Below are 15,074 nucleotides of genomic sequence, written 5' to 3' on the forward strand. Positions count from 1 at the left end.
GATACATATGATACCTGTATGTCCACATACATACATACACATACATGCCTTTTGTAAAGTACACCAGAAGGGATGAGTGTTTTGATAGAAGACATACATTGTCTAGCTCCAATTTTTAAGGAAAAAAAAATAAAACATACTTGGCCATTCCTAGACATACTATAAAAATAATTTCTTTTACACGTCCTCTTAGAAAGAAAAAATATAGAAAAAACCCCAGCCTAACTCAAGGATGGTAACTTTAAACTTAGCTGAAAAACTGCAGAGGCTGAAGACGACAGATTCTGGGAAGGAACTCAAGGTATTGGAAACAATGTAACATATTAAGAGATTTGTCCTATGGCATGCATTCCCCATACTTTAAAGTAACCCGTAGCTGTGATTTGGACTTTCTGGCAAAACAAAGTCTAACTCAATTCATGTTAGTGGATTAAACTCATCTGCACTGGACTTCAGAAAGTGGAATGTGTACTAGTGGTGATGTTCCAAACAACGCTCAAACCTCTCTAGAGAGGTCATGGCACTGATAGGACCCTCTGGGAATGAAGAAACTCTTTATCCGATGCTGAAATAGATGTAGGTTTCCTCCCAAAAGGCAGATGGCTCCTGCCAAGCCCACCAAATGATAAGACTGATTTGCCATATACACAATGTAAATGTAAACCAGCAGTAAATGTAATTTTCTGGTAAGCCTGAGATCTTAGTGGGTTACCAACAGATGAACTTTACTACCCTGGTTAAATAGCATACCTGGATACTTGCCACCCTTATTCCTCCTTATGAAGCAAACAATCAGTAAAATCAAGATCAGAAGAGCAACGGCACACATGAGACCAATGAACCATCCTTGAGTAGCGATGTCTACCTGCCGGCTTGCCATTGCTAGACATAAAAGAAGAAAAATTATGTTTTGCTGCATTTAAATGCTATGTTAATTCAGATAAATAATAGACAATATAATGTTCATTAAAGAATAACATTCACACTGAAAAATAGATAGCATTAAGAAAAAGAGCTATTCTGCCTTTTGTGAGTATTTCCATTATTCAGAATATTTCCAAGTACCTATGCATAGAATTTCGTTTTCAGTATATAAAAAGTCTGCTAACATTTAAGCTTAGCAACTACTTTGCAAAATCTACACACATACTACATTACTTTCCACAAACCTCAAAACTATTCTCAACCATTTTGAATTAATTAAACTCCTGAAATGAAGTTGTCATTTGTAGTTCACACAAATATGTCAATTGCATTCTCAAGATGAATAAAAAGCCAATACTGACAAGCTAATGCATTTCCATAATTCTAAAATGGGGAGACAGATGGATCATTCAAGGGCCCTAACATAAAATTTCAACTAAAAATCAACAATGAAGCATATTTTAAAACTTTATTAAGCATCAGGTTTTCTTTCATCCAACCATACCTCATCCTACAATTAATTTATCATGATTGCCATGATTTAGCATTAGTGAGGTGGGAAGCCTTCCCTTGGCACTATTTCTCTCCCAGTGCTGACTCTAGCTAGAAGATAATGTAAATAATAAGCAAACTACAAAGAAAACACTACAGGCAGTAATAAGAACAGGAATTAACCATGTGGTCTAGGGTCTGGATCTAATGGTTTCCAACACAGTAGGAGGATTATTCTGGTGAAGCTTATTTTTTCTCCTCTACTGGTGGAAACACACTATAGGCAACTTGATTTAGTATTAGCTGCTGGGAGAAAGTGGGAAGAGTGAGAGGAGTGAGGGATACATGCTCCAAACAAAAAAATATGAAGTCGAGGAAGATGAACATTCATCCAAACCTATCTTGTTCATTCTTCAGCTTCTTCTCCAGACCCAAAACCCAAGAGTATGAAACTCTGGGAAGAACTGCACAACTGACAGAATTCAAGCCAATGTCTCATTATCATTTTCTCGTTAAGGAGTGTGAGACAGGTATCTTGGAAAAGCAGCCATCAATGGTCTCACATTCCTGAGGGATTCTATGGAAACACAAAGTTCTTCCGATGTACAGAATCTCCAGTCCGTTCCATCCAGAAGACCAGTGAGTATTCCACTTTAGAAGTATTATGCTAAAATTAACTTCTTCTTTAAATGTTTATTTTTGGTCTCACTGGGCAAAGCTATGACTTGATTTTCATTTAAGTAATTCAGTGAGTTAATGCGCCCAGTTATTGTGGAGATACAATCAGAAGATTTCTCAGTCCTTGTTTATGTTTTGTGATATTTTAGAAAGTGACTCTTATATGCACAAGAATTTAAACTATTTTTGCATCAAAGTATCTACATGTCATATATAGTTTATATACCTAAATATTTCTACTCTTTATGCTGCATATAAATATACATAAATACATATATATAAAAATATTAAAAAGTGGCAATTAAAAAAATCATAACAGGAATCTTCCTCGGAACTACAAATGAAAATAAAAGAAAACTTTGTTTTCATATTAAGGTAAAAATTATTTTGAGTTTTGTGCATCTGCATTCATAGTAGGACATTAGATGTTGTATAATACATACTGTAAAAAAATGCAAAAGCACAATTCACATTCAAATGTAGTAAGAAATAGAATCAAGCCAAAAACTAATGCATAAAAATATGCAAGATAGATGGGAAGATGAAAACTTACTTATGCAGCTTCTTGTATTAACTTACTGCATTTCCAGTAGGAAAGGGTTTCTAGATCTCTGTTCATCTTTAAAAATGGCACATTTCCTGCCTACACTAAGCAAATTATTTGCTTCATGCAGAAAAACCTTGCATCTTGGTGAGCCACCAAGGCAGGAGTCAATGCAGAACACTGTACCAGTAATGCCCAAAAGGATAAACCTGCACACTGCAAAGATGCTCTATAGGAACTCTTGTCAAAGAAAAAATGTGGGAAAAGCCTTATATTTGAAACATCAAAGTTTCATTCCTAATAATGACATATTCCAGTGTTTGCCTCTTTGTCCACTCCATCTTTTTGCAGTGTTTAAAAGCTTTGACCTAGGCGGAAGACAGTGTGACACAAGATTTTTCTGTAAGAATTAGGCTACGCTTATAATTTCATGCTGAACATTGAAACTTTCCATTATCAAGAAGCAGAAAGGAATGTCTAAAGTCCCTTCTTCCTTAACTATGCAAGGGCATGAGACAACATGAGTGGTTAAGTACAGGAATCATTATCTACTGGCTCAGTACTTTTTATGCAGGGAGATGCTTTTGGGAAGGTTTCCATGCAGCTTGTTTTGTATTATATTACAGTCTTGATCCTTGTTTACTGCTCCTTTAGGCTTCAGATGTGTTAATGCATAACATTTCACAGGTAGGCTTTCATACCACTAGCTGTTCCTGGCTCTATTCAGCCTGTACATATTTGCCTGGCACTGTTATTCAGCACTATGTTTTCAAACCTTCCTGCAACGTAATAAACTGTGAACAGAAATTGAACAAATCAAAGCCAAAAAAATGATGATTTTAGAAAGTGCTCACTTTCAAACTGGTGTACCCATTATCTATATTGTTGCCTGATAATTATAACATAATGTTCAAGTGTATTTTCATATTTAAAATACTTTCTTATAACATTCTGGAGTTGGTGGGGCTACTGCTGTATAACTATGCACTGGCTAAAACGCTTGGAATGAGCAGAAGTGGCTGGCAAAGACAAAAATAATAACAGCTGACCAAGAACATGATGATGGCATGGCATGTGATGGCAACACAATATTCAGCATAACATCAAAGAACCTTCCAATAGAACCTTTTTCCTGACTCTAATTGGCAGGCATTGCTGATTTGCTTACAGAGAAATAGGACTGCAGTATGAACATAAGAAACTTAAACAGCCTTACTGATTCCCAGGATATATGTGTGACATCAAAATCCATACAAAACTAGTATATGGAAGGAAAAGAAAGATTTACAAGTAGAAATGTCTTAACACTGGTATAAATAGATTACATGAGACATCAAATTGAATCTGCATTTTCTGATTATGCAAATATCTTAGCCCTATAAAAAGCAGCATTATTTAAATACAGCCCTGAAATTATACTAATTGGAAATATTAGAAATAGGTCATCTTCAGTGCACAGCACACAGATGGAGTGTGGGCAGGGCATATCTTGCCCCTAGTACAAACATCAGTCAAGTAGAGTGGTTTGAAAGGATGGAAACATTCATAATTCAAACATAAATAAACTGGAATTATTTAGGCATTTATAAAATAATTTAACATTGCTCTATGAAAGGAACATGCAAAGATTCTAGCTACAACATCTCTTGCTAGAAGCAGTTCAGCATTTCAGCGTTGGTCTGACACGACTCTGGCTAGGATACAGAAATGTACTACGGTACAGTGTGCCTCACCTGGACCTGTCTCAAACACATCCTCTGAACTCCTAAAACCAGACAGGCCCTCAGCACCAACCCGGACTTTATATGCTGTTCCTGGTGTTAAACCCTTTAAGACAAAGAAGCTTCGAGAACCATTTACAATTTCTTTTTTCCAATCTTCTTTGCCTATAAAAATTTTAGGAAAACAACAAATCGGTATTTTAATTTTATCTGTATCACTGAAAGTTTCTAGACAAAATACTACTGACAGTTACTTGACTAAACTATGGATCATCTGAGAAAAACAGCTGTTGTCTCAAAAATAATTATATAGAATTATAAGTAATAAATTGCATGCAACATATTAAAGAATTCATTGTACAGTAATTATGAAACTATTTTAAACATTTGTTCCATTGTACTAAAGAAATACAAATTTAATTTATTTTTAAAATGCTTATTGAACTTGTAATTATGAGATACATTAAAATAGATTTTAGACATTTAATTAAATGACACTTGCAGTTTCAGTCCATATTTATTTTGGTCAAAGAGTTCTACTTCAAAATCCGAATCTCTCTTGTATCTTTTTTCTAGGACAGTCTCAGCTATTTCTTTGGCCAATATCCAGAAAAATGCATCTCTATTCCAATTTTCAGATTAGTCACCTTTTGACATAACTTTAGAAGGATGGGGTATTCGAAAAGAAGTATCCTGCTTTTATTAGCTAACTTTGTTCTAATTATTACCAGTATTATCAAAGTTTTAAACCTGGTTTTAGGCAATAAGGGCACATAAATTTTTTCATATCTTATTTTAGGGTTTAGTTTAACAAAGGATATCTTATTTAATCTTTTTTTCCCCTGAATTGGGCATAATTTAGGAAAATCCTTGTATCCTACTTTAATGCAAGTAATCATATTTTTACATGTGTAATCGCTTCATGATAAACAACTTCATGCAAGCTATGTTTTTAGAAGTTCACGTTCAAAAGAATTTATAAAATAATACAAAGGAACAAAGGTTCATATTTATCTATTCATCAAAAACCTGCTAAGCATTGATGTTTATTAAAATGAAAATTATTTGATCTTCCTGATCAAATTATAAAATAATTTAAGACATTTAAGAGCTATCATTAACACTGGGTCAATTTAAGACCCCATTTAGTATACATATCTTCCAAAATACATCTCAAAACTTTATCAGAATTTAATGAAATGACTTCTTACTGCCTGCTACACCATATTCAACATAAAAGTTCGCATGATCTGGTCCCTCATACTCCCAACTGATATTGGCATAGGTCTCAGCAGCAGCTGTTGTAACATTTCTGATCCTTGGATAAAGTGGTTGAACTAAATACACAATAGAAAAACAAAGCAGAATATGCAGTTGTGACTTCATACATTTTAAAAAAGTATTAAAAAGAAGTTACTATGTTAATTTAGACCATATAGAGGGAAAGTATAGCACATTTTCATTGGTTCCATTACTGGAAATTAGTGACTAAAGTACTGTATTTTGAAATTTAATCCCAGGCAGTTACTACACTAAGAAATTAGAAAGTAAAATCTATGTACTTTACTGAGCATGCTCTGTACCACAAAAACTACCAAATACTTAAAAAGTACCTAACTGCCAAAATTCTGAAAAACATTATTTCTATTCATCTGGAAGTAAAATGCAGACAGCTGGAAAGAGATGAGAACACTGTCAGGGTAATGGGAAATGGTAGGACAGAAGGGAGGCATGAAGGTGGTAAGCTCCTCCCTTTATGGCATGTGGCAGTGAATGGACTGCAAATGCCCCAAGTGCAAGCCCTTATAGGATTTTGGCTCTATTGCATGGATAGTGATAAAAAAGGAAGACAATACCCTTATAGAATGTTGGACGGACAGTATGCATGACTGGGGAAGTTGCAAAAAGGATTTCTGAATATCCTTCACCATCAGAGATAGTAGGAAAGAAAAAAATAAAGAGTAAAAACATTTTGCATCAAAAAGTAGCAATGAACTAATACAGTAAAACCTTACCTGTTAAATAAATAACACATGCACATTCTAAGATCATGCAGGTTTCAAATAGTTTTACTTGTTAAAATATGAAACAGCTGAGTGATAAACATGTATTTGAAAACAAACTGAAGTATATATGTACTGGCAGCTTTGCTTTCACAGGCCATTCCTGAAATCAGCTTTTGTTAATATTATGCATTCATGGCACCTTTAGACACTGGAAAACTAGATATCAGACATTGGAAAGCCAATATCAGAGTACTCTGGAGTGAAGGACACGAAGGACCAGAATGCAAGGAGCTGCCCATGGTAAGGCACCGTGTCTCCCTGCTGCCATTCCAGTCAGACAGCAGCACTTCTCACAGACATGCAGAATGTCCACATTTGTGAAAAGAAGAGCTTCTCTCTTCAGAATCCTGAAATTAGCCACTTCTCTGCTCATACCTTTGTTCTTTGTAACAAGCTAGTAGTGCTTGTTACAAATGAACATAAAGCTCAATGTCTCTGCTTGCCTAAGACTAATGAAAAAATAGATTTTAATAGATCTAATGTTGTAATACGGCAGACACAAAGAGGATGCTCCTTAGAGGTATGAAATTAGCTTTAACTGAAAATGCTTCACTTTGCCACTGACTTTTCTATCCTGCTAAAAATAGCTTTTCTATTAGGAACATTAAAAATGCTTCCCAAAGGACCATGCAACATCAGTGCTAAAAATCTGGTCTCAGTAAAGACAAATGACAGAATTCCAATGGCTTCATCTACACAAGAAAATAAAATGAGCAAAAGCCTGTTATCATGGCAAAAGAGACTACACAGAATTTATCTATCCACTTAAATTACTTTCTTCTTCTTCTAACAGGCTGGCTTTGTCCATATGGCCATCTGGAAAAAGTTCAGTTATATGCACAGACAAAATGGCTTACTTGGGCCCCTAGATGAAATAATATGTATACCATGTCTAGAAAACTGTAGCTTCTGAGTATTTTTTAAAATACCTAAATTAGGCAAATTCCATCGGTTCTTCTGATAATGTATTCTGATTATTACAATGTTTTACAAAAAAATTTTTTTTTATCATCAACGAAAATAATAAGGAATATATTATTTAAATAATAAAGAATAGATAAATTTCTTGTTAAAACCACCTGAACACAATAACTGAGAAAGCACTAGATTAAAAAAAAAAAAAAAAAAAAAAAAAGAAAGAAGAGCCATTTAGGTCTCTAAGCCACAACAACCACCCTAAGAAATACCAAAGCCAGAGTTGTCTATGGGAAATCTACCATGTAACAACATTCACTATGGTAATGCAAGGGGATTAGATTCTGTTTCTCTGTGCCACTTGCAGAGGTAGCAATTGGAAAGAAAAGCAGTCTCTAAATTTAGGAGGTCGCAGAGTCTGAGATTGCAGACAGGATGTATAAACTTCCTTCCTGATTTAGACATAGGAACAGGTGCTTATTTCAATAACAATCTCAGCATTTGTGCTGTGCCAAGAAAACAAGTGGTTTGCATTTGAAATATGACTTTTTTTTGTTTCATTAAATTGTATTTTCTCAAAGTCATATCGTCCTGGATTTTGGTCTTCCATGGAAGATGTCTAATTAGCAGCCCAACCATACAACTGATATTGGTCACAATATTAAGGACAGAAAAAACTGTTAGCAATAATCTGTTTTGTACTCCTGCAAACAGATGCCACAGCATTACCCCTGACTTCTCCCTTCTCATGCTTGAGCACTTGGGGATGAAGGAAACTGTCTCATCTTCTGCAAAAGACTCCAGGATGATGGAGAGTTTCTGAATTACAAAGCAAATTCAACAATCACTTGATCTTATCTTGTGGGGTATTTTTCCATCTCCAATTTCCAGTTTCTGCTCTCATTAAAGAGTTGCCTGCTAGATTAAAGTATCTGGTAGAAGTCTTTCTGTTCATATGATTGTTCACGTGTTCACATGATCAAACAATCAAGTTTGCTCTGAAAGTTACTGTAATTTCCTTGCCATCTTACTTCTAAATTCTCTCAAGTGACTAATTTATGCTTATATTTATTGAATGTACTCATATCTGATTCTTAACCATAGCTGTACGTACAGATTTACCCACATGTAGTATTTGGTCAGATTTAAATTCTGTGGGGTTTAACTATTGAATAAGGTGCACCAGGAAATTTGTTCAGTAGTGTGCTTCTTTGCAAAGTTATTATTTTTGCAATTCTCATCTTTTGCATTATTGCTTTATCTCATTTGCCATCAGGCCTGCCAAGTTTTACTTAAGTCTGTTAAATGTGCTATATTTGCAACATGACTACACACAGAAGAACATAAAAGAAGGCTGATGGATCCTGAGGGGATGAAAGCCTGGAGGTGAATTGGTTACGATATTTAAACTTGTAGTCAATCCACCCAGACTCTTTTGTCTTCTCAATCACCACACCTCTAATTATAATTAACCTCTCAGTTCTTCAATATGTTTCCCAGCACTGTTCACAAATGGCAAATGTGTAATTGTCAGCTGGCAGAAGCTCCCAGCATGTGCAAGCGCCAGTTGGGAAAAAGGAGGAGAGAGGGGCGGGCAGGAAACTTTGTCCTGGAGAGCAGAGCACTGTGCTCTCTCATCTGCAACCATGCCCCACACTGTGCAGCAGTGCTGGCAAAAGCATCACTCTGAAAAACATGGGAATGGATGGCTGGTAAGCTACAGGTTTTATACAGACCCACTCTTATTCATCTACCTTAATTACGCTTTTTCATTCCTGCCGCGATACCATGCAAAATTCAGCTGGCATTTCCAAGTATGGTTTCATTCATGTAGTATAAAATATAAAAGCATAAAAGCATCATATAAAAGCATTTGCCAATTGTTGAGAAAGAGGCCTAGGCTCGAAGCTAAATTATCTTCTATTTTCAAATTAATTCCAGTGCTTTTTTAATGGAGTCTTTTGGTAGAGTTTTATTTAATTTTTCAGCCTTTCAGGAACACAGTTCCTACAAATAACAGCCAGGCTGCAGAATCAATAGAATTTAATAAGATAGGACATGAGATTGGAAGGTATTTTAACAATGAAATAGTACTCTTTCTCAAGATTTTGTCCAGAAGAACAATAAATCAAATAATCCCCAAAGCAACTAAAGTTTAGGAATTTTCATGGAATTTCCCTGATATTCAGGAAAAAATGTTGGGTGAGTGCCAAGAACAATTTGAAGACTAGTGTTAAATGGGAAAAAAAACCCCCACAAAACAACATATCATAGACAATTAAGTTAAAATGTATATATTAAGAGAAAAGTTAATTTAAAGGAAAAAACCCACACCCACAAAAGAAAAAAATGAAGGGCAAAGGTAATGGATTCTGCCAGAGCCTGTTGGACACAGAAAAGTGTTTTTTTTTCCTCTGCCTTTGTAACATTTGTAGTATGAAATTCAAGCTTTAGTATAACAGGAGGAGAGAATTCCATTTCTGGCAGTGAGAAATGGGCATCAGTCACTTCTGGGATTATTTAGATCAATTGCAAGAGCATTTCTGTAGTGTAAGAAATACAGAAGCCAAAGAAGAAATGCAAAAAAATTATGTCACTGATGAGCATGTGGTATGACATCTACAAAGCAAAAGGCATCTTCAGGAATTTTTGCACAGTGATAATAATCATTTTCTTTAGTCTAGTCATGCAAAGCATCAGCATTGTTCCCAGTGAACTTAAAAGAGGACAAAAGAGAGGTTCTGCATAGCAGGCTGTACAGAAAGAATCACACAAATACATAATGGAGAAGTCCACAGGGGGAGAGTGGCTGAAGGAGCAATACAAAAATACTGCACTTCACTTGACTGTAAAAGCAGCTTGAAATTGTTAGCAAAAGACATGGACACATTATGTGAAATTATTCAAGAGAGAGGGAAAACAGATGGTGGGCAGAGAAAATTATTTAAAGAACGGCATTTTGTACAGAACAAAGAAAACTGAGATGATCTTCTACAAAGAGATCAGAGATACAAACTCAGTTGAGACGGATTTCCAGCCTACAGTGAGGAGTTACATACTGGTGATTCATCCAAAAACCCCAAAAGAATAGCTTCAAACCCAGAGGACTGACTACAAATTTATCCCCCGTGTAACAAAAGGGAGTACTATTTGTCACTGGTACTTGAGATATGAAGTTCAGTAGAAGAAGGCAGACCAGACTGAGTAACAGTGACAGGAGGCACTAGCTACAATTAGAGGTTACTGTGATCTCACAAAGTTATTTTGATTCCATTTCAAGACTACCAGTTACCAGCGTTGGCATGCATGCAGATTAGAAGTCCTTGCTTTCAAATGTAAATGTTGACTAAATCAAAAAGAAACTAAAAAGTGAAATGAGGAGGCTTGTGGAAGGAGGCTGACACGCCATGCCATGCCATGACTCCCTATACTTCAACTTACAAAAAACATGCATCCCTATGACTATTTTAACCAGCAACTTTCATTTCTACCACTGGTCAAATTGGAATTCTCCTCCTTCCTATATAGGGCAGGTATTTGAAACTTCTTATGGAAAAGGATAGAAAAGATGACTCCTGTGATCACCTGAGTCACTTTGCAGGTGCCAATATAATTATTTTATATGTAATTGGGTTATTCCCCCATTTTTCTCAAACCTCTATTACCTTATGCCTGTGGTTAGATGCCACTGGATATAAATGGCAATACCAAGGCATGCTTAGTATCTAATATTAGGTATAATAAATTCTGTTTTACATATGAAGTTTTCAGACACATTCAGAATATAGGTTGCTAAGAAATTCTCTTTCTTTCTTTCTTTGTAGCGCCATTAATTTGATCAATTTTAAGTAATTCATAACATCACATTATTAGAAAGGAAAAATGACAGTGCAAGTCAAATAGGATTATCAACTATAATATAATAGCTTTTTCATCTAGTAAATAACATCTAATAATTTACTCATGTAGGCTTGTGACACTAAAAATATAGAATCTGTTAAGATCCTTAGATTTACCACATCAATATATCCCTCTGCAAAGGGATATATTGAGAAATGAAATACGTCACAAGGGGCACAGCTCACTAAGGTTTAAATTATTTGAATTCCTCCAGGACCATGTGTCTAATGTATATGGCTGGCCAAGCTGCAGGTTTTCACAGGCAGCTATCCAGCAGAAAACACCAAATGCAGAAATTTCAGTTCACAGTTTAGGCCAGCTGAATCTGGTACCTACTGTCTACTTAAATTCCAGGATCAATGTGGTCAAATCAAAAGAAAAAACGATAATTACATTTTCCTGGTAAGTTCTGCCCTTCAAAATTAAAAACCCAATATCCTTTTGATAGATCACAAAATGGCTGTGGTCTAAATTTGATCTGGCTTTGGATCCAAATTAATAAGAACCGTATAGACATATAGGCCCTCCTGCACTCAATAGAAAAAGGAAAGTTCACTGCTGGGTACAGCTACTTTTTGAGTGGGCTGAGCACTTCTATCTTCCAAATCCACCCACTCATGAGACCAACTAATTTGGTGCTTGATCTTGATAATATGATCCTCCTTTTCCTTACTCTGGTCCCTGATCAGTGCCAAAGCAGTTAACATGGTATTGTAGTAACCACTGAGAACATTCATCTCAGACCTGCAGCAACTCAGATGTCCTAACAGATGTCATGGCTTTAGTTCTGTGCTGTTTGCACGTCCAAAGTCTTCTTTGTAATTGCAAGAACTATATGCTACAGGAATATGTGAAAACTTTGAAACTATAAACAACGTGGAACCAAACAAAGACATCTGCTTAGTTTTCAGAGAATCTGAGATGACAGCTCTGAAATGTGAGCTGCTCCAGCTAATCTTACAAATAAGATGCTTTCTGATAGCCACATACAGCTATAATTAGACCTCTGTTTCACACAGAGAATCCATTTTTCCTTGCATGAGTTTTTAGAGTCAGCCATAAATAATGACAACTTAATTTACATTTCTGTTGTGCTTGTCCAGGACTAAAGTCAGTTTGATTGTTCCAATCTGTGCTGACTTCTCAGCAACAACTAGAGTAAAATAGTAAAGAAGACTTGTCATCAAAATAATTCCACAACTTCACACACTTGCCAGAAAGACATCTGAATACACTTATATCTATACATATAAAAACATATATATATGCCCAAATGCAGGCATACATATATTTATATATTGTCTGATTTATACCAGACTGGGTGAATGAATTTATTTCTTACGGCCATCATTCACAACACCTGATAATCATGTGAAAAGAAACTATATGTAAAATAATTTATGCTGTCTCTTCTAAGTTTATTAAAAATGTTGGGTACTTCATATACAGATTTTGACTTGTGATGTTTATGGTCTGAGAATCTGAAGCACAGGTCTCATTAGTGTTAATGACACGTGTCATTCAATGACACCTATGTATAGAGAGACATTCCTGAGTTTGAGCTACCTCAAACTTTTGCTTCCGACAATGAAGGTATCAAAATTCATTAAAACTGCATCCTAAAGAACTAAATATTACCAAAATTAATGAATAAGAATGATACTAGCTTGTACTCACTGAAATATCCTCAACTACTCACTCAGAAGATCTGTGAACCTAAAACAGTGGGAAGACATTTGCCTGTCTATTCAATCTGATACTCAAACTGAGAAGTAGACAGAGGGTATTGTCAGTCATCTGTCTCCTGTGCACAGTTGGATTGCAAACGAAGTAAATGTGCTCAAGTGGGTAGCAGTAATCCACAGTGAGAATAAGACTGCAGATAGTTTTTTAAAACAAAAAAATGCACATGGCCCAAGCAGTAAATTAATCTCCTTTGCAAAAGTGAAGTTTTTCTACTCCAGCTAATCAGCGCTAGTGCACCTGGATCCTGAATATTTATGACAGCAACATACATCTGTTAAATGTTCAGAAATAATTAGACTTTGCTAAAGCAAAGCTAATGAATTCCCCTGGAACTCTGTGGCAAAATAAACAGATGAAAGGTATTAATAAGCATTCTGGATTCCTTTAAAAAAACCCCAACAAACCCAAACAAAAAACCTCCACAACTGTTTTCTTCCAGCCCTGATTATACTTTGTACAAAAATGTGTAGTCCAAGATTTTCTGTCCTTACCACTGCAATTTCCCCATTTGCAACACTGCAAAATCCACACATTAATAAATCATGCAGTTTCATTTTACCTTTGCCTGCACCTACAGCAGGACGGAGAATACCAGCTTTAGTGGAGGAAAACAAGAACAGGAACACTACATAATTAGATACAACACCAAAGGAAACATACACATATAATTTCACCATAAAAAGCATGCAGACTAGAAAAAATGTACTAATTCAAATAAATTAGAAACAATCCATTTATGCTGAACCCTGACAGACTACAAGACAAAATGACTGTACATGCATTTACAAAATTCTATTGGTCATGCTTGTTAGGGTGCAAGATTTAAAATAAATACAGTTCATATGCAAACTTAATACCTTGACAGAGAAATTGCATTGAATAGCAACTCATCTATGTTGCTTCCAATAAACTATCATTTTAATGAGCACAAAAATATGTGAAAACATGGTACTAAAATAGACTTATTAATATTAAGATGATCAAAATGATAAAAAAAAAGTTCCAAATTTCCTGTTGGCTTTCAATTATTCTTATTTTGTTAAGCGTCAATATTTAATTGAAAAACAACTTTAACAAAGCTCTAGAATGGCTACAAATATATACAGTTACTTGGGGCCATAGATGACAAATTTATTTCAACAGTTTCACAGTTTTTTGCCAGTTCTGTGAAAGCAATTTACATTTTTTGCACACTAAAAAAAGTAAATAACTTCCTCTAATCACAAACCTGCATTATTCCAGTATTTTTCTCTGTACCAAAGCTAGTCAATGATGCAGAATAGGTGAATAGACAATAACCACTAAAAATGTAAAGTTACATGAAACTTGAAGCACAGAAAGGCCAGTGCCTGTCTTAGAGGTTGTGAGTTGATATTAAAAGAAGAGGCTTTATACCTTCTTGGGGGTTCCCACAACAGCAGAAAGCCTTTACATGTATTTTCTTTAAGAAAATTTAAAATACTTTATTAGTATATGACACATTTAACAAAGCTCTAGGAAAAAGAAAAAATCACTTGGCCCTATTTCCTTAGTGTAAGGAAGCAATAGCAATATTTAGATACAGATGTTTAATACAATTTGTAGTGGTTTTTAAACTCAAAGGGCTTTCCTTATACATACATATCTTACCTTCATCCATAATTGTTACTGCTTCCTCAGTTATCTGACTTCCTGATCCAACTGAAGTCTGCGCATTAAAGTAAAACTTGTACCGGGTGCTGTAATTTAAATTTTTTAATATCAAGCTGCTCTCGTTGGCAGGAATTCTTATCTCTACCAAGGGACCCAATTCATGTGTGTTGTTGACTGTTGTTACAAAAAAAAAAGAAAACCAAAAAAATTAGGAAACTTGCATACACTGTCATTGTACTTTAAAAGGCTTTTGGTTTGCATGTTGGTTTTTATTTTTTTTTTTGCTTGTCTCTGCATCTACGCTTCCAAAAGAAAGTCACCTTTGTGTAAAGGTGCCAAAATCCACCTGGGAGATAGGAAACACCAGCAAGTTTTTTAAGATCAGGTTTCATTCTCATAAATCTCTGAATCCAAGGCAAATGAGTTCAGTTCAAATCACCTGAATTTATGCAGCAT

At 35.2% G+C, this 15,074-nt stretch overlaps 1 protein-coding gene across 22 annotated transcripts in view; it reads right to left on the reverse strand.

Moving 5' to 3' along the window:
* Positions 1-15,074, reverse strand: part of NRCAM (neuronal cell adhesion molecule) — a 101,954-nt gene that overhangs the window by 15,151 nt on the left and 71,729 nt on the right. For 11 of the 22 annotated variants that reach the window (XM_031061366.1, XM_031061374.1, XM_031061365.1 and 8 more), the window contains 6 exons: positions 14,616-14,792; positions 13,546-13,581; positions 6,216-6,281; positions 5,571-5,696; positions 4,372-4,524; positions 751-882 (listed from right to left, as the gene is read on the reverse strand). In XM_031061366.1, the coding sequence (XP_030917226.1) occupies positions 751-882; positions 4,372-4,524; positions 5,571-5,696; positions 6,216-6,281; positions 13,546-13,581; positions 14,616-14,792 (690 nt within the window). The remainder of the gene's footprint in view (positions 1-750; positions 883-4,371; positions 4,525-5,570; positions 5,697-6,215; positions 6,282-13,545; positions 13,582-14,615; positions 14,793-15,074) is intronic. The other 11 variants (XM_031061380.1, XM_031061379.1, XM_031061378.1 and 8 more) reach the window with 4 other exon arrangements.

Source organism: Geospiza fortis, unplaced genomic scaffold, assembly GCF_000277835.1.
Source record: "Geospiza fortis unplaced genomic scaffold, GeoFor_1.0 scaffold429, whole genome shotgun sequence".
Taxonomy (NCBI): Eukaryota; Metazoa; Chordata; class Aves; order Passeriformes; family Thraupidae; genus Geospiza; species Geospiza fortis.